Here is a 13986-nt window from a genome sequence, read left to right as displayed (position 1 = left end):
CTGAGCCCACACAGTCCCACCCACCCAGTAGCAGACATACCAGTGACATCACATCAGCCCTCTCTCACGAGTCAACACATCCACAGTGAAAAATGTCACATTCACATGCCTACATGTGAATGTGGTTTCCTTGTAGATGCACTTTCCATGCATTCCCTTCATGTCATCATCACTGTTGGTTAATTTACAGTGATTCACTATTTCAGCATCAGCTCTGTGTAACGTTAAGTTTTTCCCAAGTTGTTTATTGAATGACGGTGCGTGGTTAAGTTGTTTAATAGAGGTCTAACAGCAGTCTAAGTGACTTCTTGATGCGTGGCTTTATGCAGTGTGGTAAAGGGAAGCAGCCACAATAAGTCATGACAATAGATGCCAACACAGGAAAACCGCAAAAGAAAAGAGGAACTGTGTTTGCAAGCAGACCCCCATAGAATCAAGATTATGCAAAATCTGGCTTAACGTTACTATAGATTGCTATATAGCTTTGATAAACAGGTTCTTTCAGCTGCTCTCTTGTTCAGGGGTTGCTTCAGCAGATTTGAACTGGCAGATCTTTACACCGGATGCTCTTCTGGTCACAATCCTGCCGGGGATAGTTTCCTCCAAAAAGAGGATCTTTTAAATGTTGGGTGTTAAACAGTGCACTGTGGAGCCACCCACTATAGATCTTGTTGACTAAATGAACACTGGTATATTCAGAAAGAAATATTGAACAAATGGTTTTCTACTCAATTTGCATAGTAACCCTGTTGCTGTTTAAATTGCCAGGTCTTTGTAATTTTCTATGTTTAATTCACAGCACTTTTTAAAAAGAAAGTTTTAAAAGTTATTTGATCAGACATTAGCTTCGTTTCATAGCTCTCGACTTCTGCATGGGAAACAATAAAAGCTTCTGTCGTTGCTTTCCCAGTTCCAGTATGATACCAGTACCTTGGTTTTGGGTATCTGCCAATACACACCACATCACACCATACACCATTCACTTGCCCGATGTGCCCTGGTTGACCTAGATGAGGCTCAACTGAGCTTTCCGCAGTTGGGCGTGGCCTTGTTTTTATTTAGAGAGTCATATTTGTCCTTCTAAAGGGCTTTATCTTAAGCCTTTGACCCTTACTCTGTGTGAGAGAGTGAGTGGGTGGGACACAGAAAATAAGGGGACATATGTGACTGCTGCCTCTTGCGTAAGATGTTATGCAGGGTTTTTTGTTTTGTTTTGGAGGTTTTTTTGTTTGTTTTTTTTTTCCTCTGTCAAGGGTTATTGTGCTCCAAGATTACAGCCTATAACCGTGTTATGTCAGTCCACAATGTCAAACTGTCGCTCATTACTATCTGCCGGCCTAAATCATCATCCTGCCAGAAGCATGCCAGATGAGTGCAGATGTTATACAACACAATGAAATTCCTTTTAAACATACTGTAATGTCATTGCCGATTGTTTATTATTAGACGTGACCTCATATCGCCTCTGCACTAACAGCTGGGACCCTCATCATGGGGAAGTAGTTGCATAGCACAGTAGTGAGCACCAAATCCAGCATTTGATAACATTTAGAAGACAGAGCTGTGTACAGTGAATTTTTGCTTGAAAACCAGTTAAAAAAAAAATGAAGAAATATATTTTAGTTGTTCAGGACTGTCAAGGCAAAGACTGTATACCCATAATTTGGATATCATCAAGTACCAAAAATACTGTAACAATTAATCAAAAGGAGCGGTGTCACACAATTACTACTTGATGACAACAATGGATGAGAATATTTAATTTTAGGTTCATAAATTTGTTTTTATAAACAAAAGGTCACAGTAGGGGAAGGGACAAGTGGATCAAACCGTAACCAGCCTCAGAGTGGTTGTACCGACATAGCCCTTTCAGAAAAATGACATCAGAGCCAGATACTATCAAGAAACAAATTCAGCAGTTCTTCTTTTTAGTAACTATTCTATTTTCTATTTTCAGTTGGAGGTTTCAGATATTTTTCTGCTGGCAAGTATAAGGTCGTGCCCAGGCACACTTCCCTCTCATTTTAGTCACAACACACACTCTGACACACAGCAGAAAACAATACAAGCCTACACAAAAAGAAAAAAAAGCGGTGCATAACTGGAAAGTCAAACCAAATGTCTCAAACTTATGCTTCTTCTTCCTCTTCGTGTATTTGCAGATCTTTGGATGGCCGTCTTCAAGTTTCCCACAGAAAAGGTCTGCCCCACGTCATCTATTGCCGTCTGTGGCGCTGGCCCGACCTGCAGTCCCACCACGAGCTGCGGGCGGTGGAGCTGTGCGAGTACGCCTTCCACACGAAGAAGGATGAAGTGTGTGTCAACCCATACCACTATCAGAGGGTAGAGACACCAGGTACGACAGCTCGGAAAAACAGAGTGCTTTCGTCGTTCACTGTTGTGTTGTTTGAAGAAAATAGTTTAGTACATTTTGTCCAGTGTGCTCTAATGGCTCTTGGTTAGTGGAATAGGCTTTGTTATTATTATTATTATTTTCTCCCACTGGATGTTTTTATAGGTTTATTTGTATCCACAGGGTTTGTGAAACACCTTTCCTCTTATCAGCTGATCAACAGTTTATTAATTTCTGTTCCAATAAATATTTATTTTATCCATACATGAAATCAGTCATTGCTTTATTACTATATTCTGAGAAAAATACTTTCTGTGTGTTTGTGTCTGTTATGCAGTACTCCCACCAGTGCTGGTCCCCAGACACACAGAAATCCCCACTGAGTTCCCACCTCTGGATGACTACAGCCATTCAATCCCTGAAAACACCAACTTCCCTGCTGGCATCGAGCCCCAGAGCAACTATATACCAGGTACCAGTGTGTCTCCTGGATGACTCCCACAAAGTACCTCTTATGGTTTATGCTTTGTGAGAACTAGTTTGTAAGGTGGGCTGTTTATGCTGTACTGAAGAGTTTGGTGAAATATGACTGTAACAGAGAAGAAGTAGTAGTAAAGTAGTTAAAACATGAGGATGATGGTGCACACTTGTGGGTTGTTTGTCACACAAAAGGCGGAAGTACAGCTCTTGGAAGAGACCTACCTAGTTTGTGATTGCAAAGGTGTGTGATGACCAAGTGTGTAATTAAACCAGCTTTACTATAATTTTCCTTTTGAATCTTGAGTTGGATGAAAAGCTTTTACAACATCGTCCCAGGACAGGAGCATCAAACATAGGACCTGGGGTCAGAATTGGCCTGACAAAGACCCCAATCTGGTCCTATGGAAAGCTTGGAATATGTGAAGAAGGGCACAAACATTGGACTTCCTAACTGCATTTTCATACTTTTTACACTTTTTCATACTGTTAAGGACCTCCCTCTCTCTCTTTATATGGAGAGATCGGGCAGCTGCATGACTGGCCCACATAAGGTCAAAGCGTGCTTCATGTGGCCCACAATGTACAATTTTGGTTTGGTGTTTCTGTTTCAAGATTAAGCTTTGTCATGGTCCTGGGTCGGTGACCCAGCGCTTTCAGTTGATGATTATCATTTTTCTAGTTTGTTCTGATTTTGTATTTGTTCTTAGGGTTTGAGTTGTGTGTTCTATCATCCCTACCTGTGTCTCTCCTCTGCGTTCTGATCGTGTCCCCAGTTGGTTGTGTAAAACAGTCTGTGTGTTTCCTGTTTTACTTTGTAGGTTTGTGTCTCGTTATGTCCATTAGTTCCAGCTGTGTCCCCGCCTGTCTGCCATTTCCTAGTTACCTGGTGTGTGTATTTATAGTGCGTGTCTGCCTGTGCTCCTCGTCGGCTCGTCTGTGTTTCATGGTGTCTGTTCCTCGTCTGTGTCTCTCTGCCTCCCACCCCATTTGTATGATCCGGTTTGTTATTTAGCTCACCCAGTTTAGGTTTATGTTCTGTCCTGCCCTCAGTTCTGTTATTTGTACATTGTAAATTAAACCCTCACTCTTATCCTCATATCGGCTGTCTGCATTTTGGGTCCTCCGTTTCCTCCACACCACACGGCTCACCCCGCCAGCCGTGACAAGCTTTTAACATTATAAATAAACATACAGCCACATTATAAATGTGGCTGTATGTTTATTGTCAACCGGTAGCTGTTGAAGTGTTATTGATCCTTTGACTTACTTTTCTTTTGGCTTTTCTGTTCAAAAGTCGAGTTCTGTATTGTGAGAGAATTGAGAAAATGGCCTTTTGACTATGAATTTATGAAGGGATTTACTTACATAAGCTGTTTTTCAACAGGTTAACAATTATTAAATTTTAAACACTCCTTTCACTCATTCACTCACTGACTAGAACCTTCTCACTATTTAGGAAGTTCTGTGTAGGTGATTGTACGGTCACTCTTTGCGTCGTTAATTATCTTGTACTTCAGAATAATTAAAGCACAGCAGGCCAACTGTAATAATAGTAGTAACACATACTGGATTTAATCAAATTATTAAATAAAAGTACTTTTGGGCTGCTCTCATTCCTCATCTCAATCTGTTATTTTTCCCTCAGTGCAGCTACAATGCTTGGTTAGTGATCAGGGACCACCAACATGTCAGTATGAGTGAGTGTTTGTGTCTTTGTCTCAGAAACACCTCCACCAGGCTACCTCAGTGAGGATGGAGAAACCAGTGATCACCAGATGACTCATAGCATGGACACAAGCTCCCCAAATCTGTCACCTAACCCAGTTTCACCCACACACAATAACTTGGGTAAGAAATACGTGTGTCTGTTTGTGTACTTTTCTGTTTGTCTGCCTTGATTTGCAAACAAATGTTTCAGCAGCGTATCTCCCCAGTGGGAATTCTCTGTTTGGTTTAACTCATTTCTGTAAGAGGAAACCAGATGATGAAAGAAGCCTTTGTGTTCCCCGCTCACCATGTGAACCTTTGAACAGGTCAAGACACCACGAAGCCCACACTAACATCAATAACAATATCCTAGGTTTATTCTATCAAGACGGAAAAGCGCTGGGAGGCTTGGCTGGAACGCAGTTGGTGAAATAATAAAGCAACACCAGTTTCATTTGGCAGTGCTGTCCGGTTGTGTTCTGGACTTCAAAGCAAAGGACAGAATGTTTCTCAGCTGGTAGGGGGGGGGGGCGAAGGAGCAAATGACCAGAAACAGTTGAATTTACTGAAGAGTACCATGGACAAGTCCAACTGGGCTGCAGAATCCCTCAAGTGAGGGTTGAGTTTCCACATTTTATCTGGTTAAAGCTTCTGGGAAACAGTGTATGGGTTTGACATTTTGTGACGCAGGCTCTCTCTGTGTTTTTGTTGGTTTTCTCTTTTTTTGTCTCTGTCTGCAGCCTCTCAGCCCTTTTCTCCATATATTTGCCTCTTCTTTGTTATCACTGCTCTTAATGTAGGTTTTCTTTACCATCTGAATGGTTTTCTGTCTATTAATTCTGTCTTACTATTCTACTACTTTGACTTTGAGAATAAGTTCAAACATTGCATTAGTTTAATTGTCCTGCACTGTATTAGCAACAGTATTGAACTCAGTTCTTTCTTTTTTGGGGTCCTCCTCTCTCTCAGACCTCCAGCCAGTGACGTACTGTGAGCCGGCCTTCTGGTGCTCCATTTCTTACTACGAGCTGAATCAGCGAGTCGGGGAGACCTTCCACGCCTCGCAGCCCTCGCTGACAGTGGACGGCTTTACGGACCCGTCCAACTCAGAGAGATTCTGCCTGGGTCTTCTGTCCAATGTCAACCGCAATGCAGCTGTAGAGCTGACGCGCAGACACATTGGTAGGCCAGGCCTTATGACTCCATTTGGATAATAACTCCTTTGCCTTCTCAGAACACTTTTATTCACTTGACTTCTTGAAAGACTATTGGCTTATTAACAAACATGATTACGTATTGATTTAGACCTGTTATACAACATTGTACTTTTAATGATTGTTGTTGCTGACTTGTTTTGGCTCTCTGCCTCTCACTCTTTACCTCAAGGTCGTGGCGTAAGACTGTATTACATTGGTGGAGAAGTGTTTGCAGAATGTCTCAGTGACAGTGCAATCTTTGTCCAGAGCCCCAACTGTAATCAACGTTATGGTTGGCATCCTGCTACAGTCTGCAAGATCCCTCCAGGTATGTGTCCAGCTAACACTGGGAGCATCGAGAGACATACAGGACAGGGAAAGGGAGTAAGACAAATGAGTAGGACGGAAGACAGTGCAATAGAAAAAGACCAAAGTCCACTTTTCACAGAATTGGCAGTTCGATCCCCAAAACTTGTGTTTGCTGTGTGTGTGTGTGTGTGTGTGTGTGTGTGTGTGTGTGTGTGTGTGTGTGTGTGTGTGTGTGTGTGTAAAGTAATTTGGGATTGAAGTGCTATATGATTCCATTCAGTTTTCCAAAGAGAGGCAGAGGCCAATATACACAAAAACAAATTGATTGATGATTCAGAAATGATTCCCTGAGGCTCAATCATGAAATGAGGCTACAACACATCGCGTACCTCATCACCAGCCAGCCCGTCAATGTCTCCTTTGGCTAAACTGTGGTTGGGTTAAAAATAAGGTTTTTAAGGTTTTTCCTTTCCTCACTGGTCTCTTTATTTTTACCACGTAATCGGTTTGGATTGTTAAAAGCTTTCCCCAAGCACATCTGTAAATGTTAACAGTTTGTTGTCTGAAACAAGATGTTTATACAATCATTGCAGCATTTAGTTGAGTCAGTGACGCATTCAAGTACGCATTCCTTTAATTTGGCTGTTTTCATCCAAGTCACTGCAATCTGATTCGGTAGGACCACGAAAGATATTCCTCCACTTTTGACACAAGTCTGTGTCGAAAGCCATCAGATTAATAATGTTAGTTTGACTACTCTCATGTAAGATAAATTTAAATGGTTTGTGTTTTGTAGAAGCTAGAGATCAGCTTCATCTTGATTTTTTTTTCTTTCTAGCACCTCTAATTGAGCTATTGTTTGTTGTTCTCATCAGGATGTAACCTAAAGATCTTCAACAACCAGGAGTTTGCTGCGCTGCTCGCACAGTCAGTAAACCAGGGCTTCGAGGCTGTGTACCAGCTCACCAGGATGTGCACCATCCGCATGAGCTTTGTGAAGGGCTGGGGAGCCGAGTACAGGTAAGCTGCAGCGCTGAGTTAATGCTAGCCACTCTCTCGTCTCCTGTTTCTGCAACAGTGTAGCAGTGTAAAATCCATACGAGGTCTGCATGTAAACGAAGACAATAGACACAAACAGACTGTGAATTACATCCCACAATCCACCCGCCCCCGCTCGCTGGCATGTGCACACACTGGTGAATCCGGTCAATGATGTCACAGAGCCCTCGTCTATAGAAACGGGCCCCAGTTGGCAAACCAGACTATTTTTAAGCAAACACACATGTGGTGTGTCAAAAAGAGATGTCAGACTTTCCCTCTTCCATTCCCTCCCCTTTTTCCACACAGTCTGACTCACTGATAGTAAGAAAGGAAGAGATGGAATTGAAGGCAAGCAGATGATTGGCTGAAAGTTGGCCGTGCTCAGGCGGTTTCCACAAGGGAGAAACCTTTGAGCTGGGAGTGACTGCTCAGCAGTCCTGTCCAGACCAAATGCTCACATGTGGAGACACTTAAACACAGGATTCAGGTTACTGGAGCAGCCAGGCCCTCCTTCTCTACCTCCACCTTCACCTCACTCTCACTGCCTGTTTCCATTGTTGGCTGTGTCTGTTTAACTCTTTACTCCCTTGTGTCTGTTCACTTCTTTCTGCTGTGAGAAAAGCAGTAAAGGAAAAAATGTTATGGTCCTTTTTTTGTCTTTATTGAGAAAAAAAAAACTAAAGAAAAAGCTTAAGAAACTGCATTATTTTGTAGTTTTAGTTTTTTTGCAGTTGCTGTAAGTCTTCCAAATGATTTCTTTATTTGAACTGTATAGATTCAAGAAGTATGTGTCATTGATTAGAACTACAAATATATATCTTAAGAGGTGAAAATCAATAGTTGCTGTTGTTGGTTTTTCAGTCACTAGAATTTTTGCATGCTATCTTTAGTGACACAGTGTGTTAAAGTGTAACTCAGAGAAGCTGTGAAAGTTGTCTGTCTTACATCAACGCTGTAATGAAAGCAGAGCAATGTGACTTTGTAAGTTTGCTCACACTCTTAACAGCTGTGTCTGTTTACCTCACATCCCTTTGTGCCTCTTTGGTCTCTCCCAGGCGACAGACGGTGACCAGCACCCCCTGCTGGATTGAGCTGCACTTGAACGGGCCCCTGCAGTGGCTGGACAAGGTGCTCACACAAATGGGCTCCCCGAGTCTCCGCTGCTCCAGCGTCTCTTAGGGAGAGCATTCACCTGCTCATTTCCTGTCAATGACTAGAAACACACAAACTGCACACGGACGAGAACAGCTACACAAGTACTGAAAGATGACGAACCCCCTCATTCAGCCACTGTTACTTTGTTCTTCCTCCCCACCAGCTGTCAGTAGCACTTTTTATTTACTTGTCTGTTTTGAAAGGGGACGAGTGCATTAAAACAGTTAAATGTTAGAAGGATCTCTAAATTTGACATCTGCAATTATCTTTTGTTACTTAAAGGACCGAAGTTATCGCTACACGAGCTTCTTCCTGTCTGGTCGTGTTTGTTTAAACATTAGTCTCATAGTTTTTACCTGTTTTGTACAGATGTTAAAGCAAACGGCTGATCCAAAAAAAAATGTAAAAAAAGATTTAATTTTTAACCATTACTTTTGAATTTGTAATGCATGTGTATGCGCATGTTAAATGCATTTTACATGATTTTGTTTCTGTTTTTGGGCATTTAATACTTTATGAAAATGTGACCCAGTCAGATGGCTTGAAAAAGAATTGTATAGTGGGAATAGTCAACCAACATTTATAAAAATACAGCGTGAAGGAATAGGAATATATTTCTGTCTGGGTGAATAACAGAATGTTTTAGCTGCACAGTCAAACTTCAAACAGAAACAAAGGAAAGCAAAGCTTCAGTCAAACTTGCTGCCATTCAGGTGGTTCTTAATCAAGTGCTGGTTTGAACTACTACCTGAATCACAGTTACATATCTCACATGTGGGATCATTCAGGATGGTGCACTTTTATAAAATGTTGATTCTCCAGTAAAGTGGTGTTGCAGCAGCTGAGGTGGTGCTTTATCAGTGAAATATATCCTGCATTCATTTCTGGAAGCTTTGCCAATTTATATTGTAGTGTGTCACACATACAGACTTGAAAACATCTCACATATTGTACATTTCTGCATCGTTAAAGGGGACCCGTTATGCTTATTTCTGCCTCCAGGTTTTTATTGTTGAGCTCAGTAGTCAAAATAATCCTCATTTTTGTCAGTCTGATCCTGCATCCAGCAGCTCTGGTTGTGCTTTGTCAGAAGCAGACTGTTACCTCCTCTACTCTCGAGGCCACCTTTCTTCTGATTGGCTGACCTTTGCAAACTGAAGGTTTGAATAGGAGGTGGAAGGCGCTTAAGAGCTTTCTGCTTGAGATTACCTATTGTGTGCTCTTACAGGATCTGAAGTAATGGCCATGTTTAATAACAGCATGCAGCACTGTAAAGGTACGTGTGTATAACAAAAATATAAAAGGTCCCCTTAAAATTAGCCATGCTGACTTTGTGCACTCAGGACTGTAAAAGAACAAAAAACAGAATAATATACAGAAACGAATGAAAAGAAGAGATGTATGACCTTTGAGACTTTTTAGTCTATTTTGCTACCAATTAGGTTTGTAACATGATACAGTGGAAAATAACTGCTGGCAGGTCTGGGGGGGTAGTAGCCCTATTTTTTTTTTCTTAATAATCTGTGAGGATAAGACAGTTTAAGTACAAAGCACAGCTTTTAACAAAGGGACATGTTGAGATAAATAAGAGGCATGTAAATACCAATAGCTTCTCAAAATTCCCTTTTTTTTTCTTTTTTTTTTTTTTTAGGCCTGTACATATAGTATATACGTGTTTTAATAATGTGTCCATTAGCCTTTATAATGTTGATCGTTTTGGAAACAGAAGAAGAAAAAAAGATCAAAAACTGAAGAAAAACAAATGTTGGGAAAAGCGATGGCAGAAATAGAAAGACAGTCAAAGCTTTAGTCCCGTTTCCTTTCAGCCACCCACTGTGATGGAAGTGGAACCATTTCCTTCTTGTTCTCTAACACTAGACAAAGACTCAGTGGGTGAGCATGAAAAACATTTTAAATCTTTGTACTGTGCTTATTTACATTGTCCAGGCTCTTGATGTTAACAGCAGCCCAGTGGTGCTAGTCTTTAACATTTTAGGGACTGAAGAGTAAACAACAAAGGCCCGAGAGTTTACCATCAACGCTGGTAGATTTTGATCTCTTTGGAATGATGATGACTTTTAAACCTGCAAACTTTAGTGGGATGGTTTCAGAAACAGTAGCATCTACCAATCTGAGACGAGCCAGCTCTTTGTAGAGCTTCTAGTGTCCTCGAATGCAGTAGTCCTGATTCTGATGGGCTCATAGTCATTGTATTTACCCGGTAGGGATTATTTTTAAAGCAAATTTGTCATTTTTATACATTCTGCTTGTGTTTTTTTTTTGTTTTTTTTATCCCCTTTGTTTAAATCCCACCCTGTAATCGCTTTTATTAGTTGTGATTTCTGCTTCTGTGCTCTGAATTGGTCTTTTTAGATGTCTTGTACAAAACCCTTTATTTTTCTCTGCTTATAAAGAGTTGATGTGATGCTTTATATTTCTGTGTATTATTGTTGTTTCGAAAATAAAATATATATCTTGTGGTGATACGTGAGCCTACGTGCTAAGTACGAAAGAAACTGAGGCTGGGTGGAACTAATCTTACATGACAAACTGCATCTTTATTTCTTGGCTGTGCATAATTATTCAAACATCGGAACAAATCAACATTATGAATCACAGTTAGCTGAGTTTTGTAGTTAAACGAGATTTGCTCGCATGAAATGTACTTAAAGCCCTTTATTAACATTTCCTTCAGTGTGGGGAATTCCTTGTCTGCGGTGGATAATTTCATACTGTCTTCAGAAGCAGACAGAGACGGTAATTACAGGCCCACAGCAGCCCTCTCTTGTTTCTTTACTTACTGCTATGTTACGAGCTAATTCAAACCATAAACATTTGTGCCGTCACAGAGGCGCAGCCTGCCTGCCTTCCTTTGAACATGAAGGCAGGCTTTGTTGTTGATGCCCTCAAGGGGAAAAGGGCCGGAACAAGCTGCTTGTCGCTGCAGAGACCTTGCCGCTGTGGTGACGAATAGTTTGTGTGGAAGGACCAAAGCTGGCTCACAAAAGTCTGCTGTATGTGCATGCATTTGAAAGGCAGTCAGCGCAGCAGTGAGGCTTCGTTATTAATTGTTTCTTCGCGATTGTATAAGAGGAGACAGACAAAGAGCTGAGTGGATGTCTGTCTCCACCATAACCTTCTGCCTGAGCAGGAGAGAAAGTATGTGATACAAAATGAATTTGTGCAGACAATTAAGCCCTCTGTTAAACACCCTGTTTCACATTTATCTGAACTATACCTGAAGGCAGATAATTATAAACTAGTTTCAGGTAAAACCACATGAAAAACTTGAATGGATTAATATAGAAACCAGAGAGTGCTGCTTGTGTCTGAGCACCGATAATCACTTTTCGTCATGATCTGATTCTGGAACAAGTCATTTAAAAAGAAATGAAGATAGTAAGACATGGGCATATAATATAGATATAAATAGAGCAGTTTGTGAGATGTACATGGACAGTGGTGCGAATGCTTGTAGCAAAATGCCAAAAACAGTCGGCAGCATTAAAAGATTTGAATGTACTGGGTCCTTGTGTGGAACCAGCTAACACAGAGTTGTGGTAGTGTTATAGGAGCAAGCCATCAACACAAGATCCATGGAGGCCAGGCAAGACCCCAGGTGCAGGCTGTGTAAAGATGCCCCTGGGACAATCCAGCACGTAACAGCAGGGTGTAAGATGCTAGCAGACAGGACATAGAATGAACATTATGACCAAGTATACTTGAACATCTGTGCAGGGTATGGCCGGGAAGGTGACAATGTGACGACCAAGCTGGGCGAGTGGCTCCAGCAGATCCCAGGAACAACATCCGAGATCTCTGTCCAGAGGAGCGCAGTCCTAGGAATAGCAAAGATACTGCGCAGGACCCTCAAGCTCCCAGGCCTCTGGTAGAGGACCTGACAGGGAAATTTACATTTTTTTAATGTGTAAAAAACTAAATAAAGGTTTCACAGGGGTTGCTAACCAAGCACCTCAATAAAAAAAAAACCGAAGGTCTGTCAGTCTGCTGGTGTAAACATTCAGATGTGTTACCACAATTATCCCAGGAGTGAAAAGTGAATATCCAAACAAATTCACCCCAAGGTCAGACCATGTTCAGCGAAACTACAATAGCCAAGAGCTGCATCTCAGACTCTACAGGGCTGTGTTAAAAGGTTAAAGTTAATGGAATTAAAACTACGGCTTCTTTGAGTCTCGTGGTAGCACGGTTTCGGTTTACAAAAGAGCAACTGAACAAACCACAAAGAAATGTTACCTGTAGCCACCAATGTTGTGGTGGGACGTTAAGAGAGCTGTGCCCACAAACCTGAATGAGCGACGCTGCAATGAAGAGCGGGCCAAAATGAGTTTATATGATTTCATCACACATACAGAAGAAGTGCACCCATAATGAAATGAGTACCCTAACAGATATAATAAGCGGTCACAGACTGGAATATTTTAAGATGTACTCTCGGGTCGGTAATAATAAACAGTTTTAGCTCAACACCGCCACCTATTGCTCGCACAGAATAATAGCAGGCCAGATACATTGTTCTATTGATTTATTTCAATCTTTTCGCCTTTATTTGCCATCAAAGAAGTGGAGTGTGCACAAAAACATCACACGCAATGTAGAAAGAATATTTTTTGGCTCGATTTATATAAAACTGATCAGGAGATTTTGCACTTAACTATTAAACCGTTGAACTTAAAACAGCTGGACGCAGACTGCTCGCGGGGCACGGCAAACCACGTGACTTTATCAGGCGGGAACACAAAGGGCACTTACTTTGCATGTGATAAAATTAAGACTTATGCTGTGAGACAGTACATACAACATAATGGTGATAATATTCAGGTGTAGATTAGTGCCACACTGAGGTCATTTCATTCAGATGTTGTTAGGTAAATGGATCGTTTGGAGCTGCCTGCTTACAGCTAACAATGATTAAATGAAGATGAATACGTTCAGCAGAGAGAAAGGGCTTGGTACATCGACCAGCACAGCATTAATGAGGTGTCCCAGTGATTTAGGGCGCGAAGATGGGAACAGATGAGTGGCATCAGCTCCGTCTCCGTGTGAAGGTCACCGTGACACAAGTTTCGACAGTGTGAATGTTTGTTGGTAAACAAATCCATCTTGACAAAGGTCACCATTTGTTTCTCACTCTCCTTTTTTATTACTATTATCAGGGTTCGTACGGGTGCTTGAAATCCTTGAAAATGCTTGAATTTTAATGTTGTCTTTTCAAGGTTTGAAAAGTGCTTGAATTTCAGATGTGGTGCTTAAAAGTGCTTGAAAGTGTAACTGTATTTCATTCACCACAAATAACTATCTGATTGAATAGTTTTCTTATCAGATAGAGAAATAAAATGAGTCGCAAAATGTAGAGGCAAAATTTGTATAGGTATGAGTGCGCTAACATACCTGTAGGTTGCTGTTTTAATGAGTGTTTGATGGAAAACAACAATGGCGGAGTTTGCGCTCTCCAATCGCATGATAGGTGAGTCCTAGTAAATTTCCAGTACATGTAAGTTACACATGCTATTTTTAAAAAAATCATGATTATTATTTTGCTAGCTATCAAACTCGCTGGAGAAATGATTGAAATGCACTGAGTGTGATGCAGTATGGCAGCGCTATTATGGAATATGCTGTGAACTTAGCTAACATTACTTAGCAGTGATATGAGTTACTTTGCTCAAGTGAAAGCTTTAAACATTAGCCTGATACATAAGTAGCTAACTTAAGGTAGGGGTG

General features: G+C 41.2%; 1 protein-coding gene across 1 annotated transcript in view; it reads left to right on the top strand.

Annotated features, from left to right (window-relative positions):
• The window catches only part of smad3a (SMAD family member 3a), a 33319-nt gene extending 19695 nt beyond the window's left edge, over window positions 1-13624 (top strand). Inside the window, exons 2-8 of the mRNA XM_085157038.1 lie at window positions 2163-2356; window positions 2691-2825; window positions 4556-4681; window positions 5510-5722; window positions 5927-6064; window positions 6921-7065; window positions 8142-13624. Of these exons, the coding sequence (XP_085013164.1) occupies window positions 2163-2356; window positions 2691-2825; window positions 4556-4681; window positions 5510-5722; window positions 5927-6064; window positions 6921-7065; window positions 8142-8265 (1075 nt within the window). The 3' untranslated portion in view covers window positions 8266-13624. The remainder of the gene's footprint in view (window positions 1-2162; window positions 2357-2690; window positions 2826-4555; window positions 4682-5509; window positions 5723-5926; window positions 6065-6920; window positions 7066-8141) is intronic.
• Window positions 13625-13986: the final 362 nt, after the last annotated feature.

This window comes from Neolamprologus multifasciatus, chromosome 1, assembly GCF_963576455.1.
Source record: "Neolamprologus multifasciatus chromosome 1, fNeoMul1.2, whole genome shotgun sequence".
Taxonomy (NCBI): domain Eukaryota; kingdom Metazoa; phylum Chordata; class Actinopteri; order Cichliformes; family Cichlidae; genus Neolamprologus; species Neolamprologus multifasciatus.
This window is presented reverse-complemented; position numbering and strand designations above follow the sequence as displayed.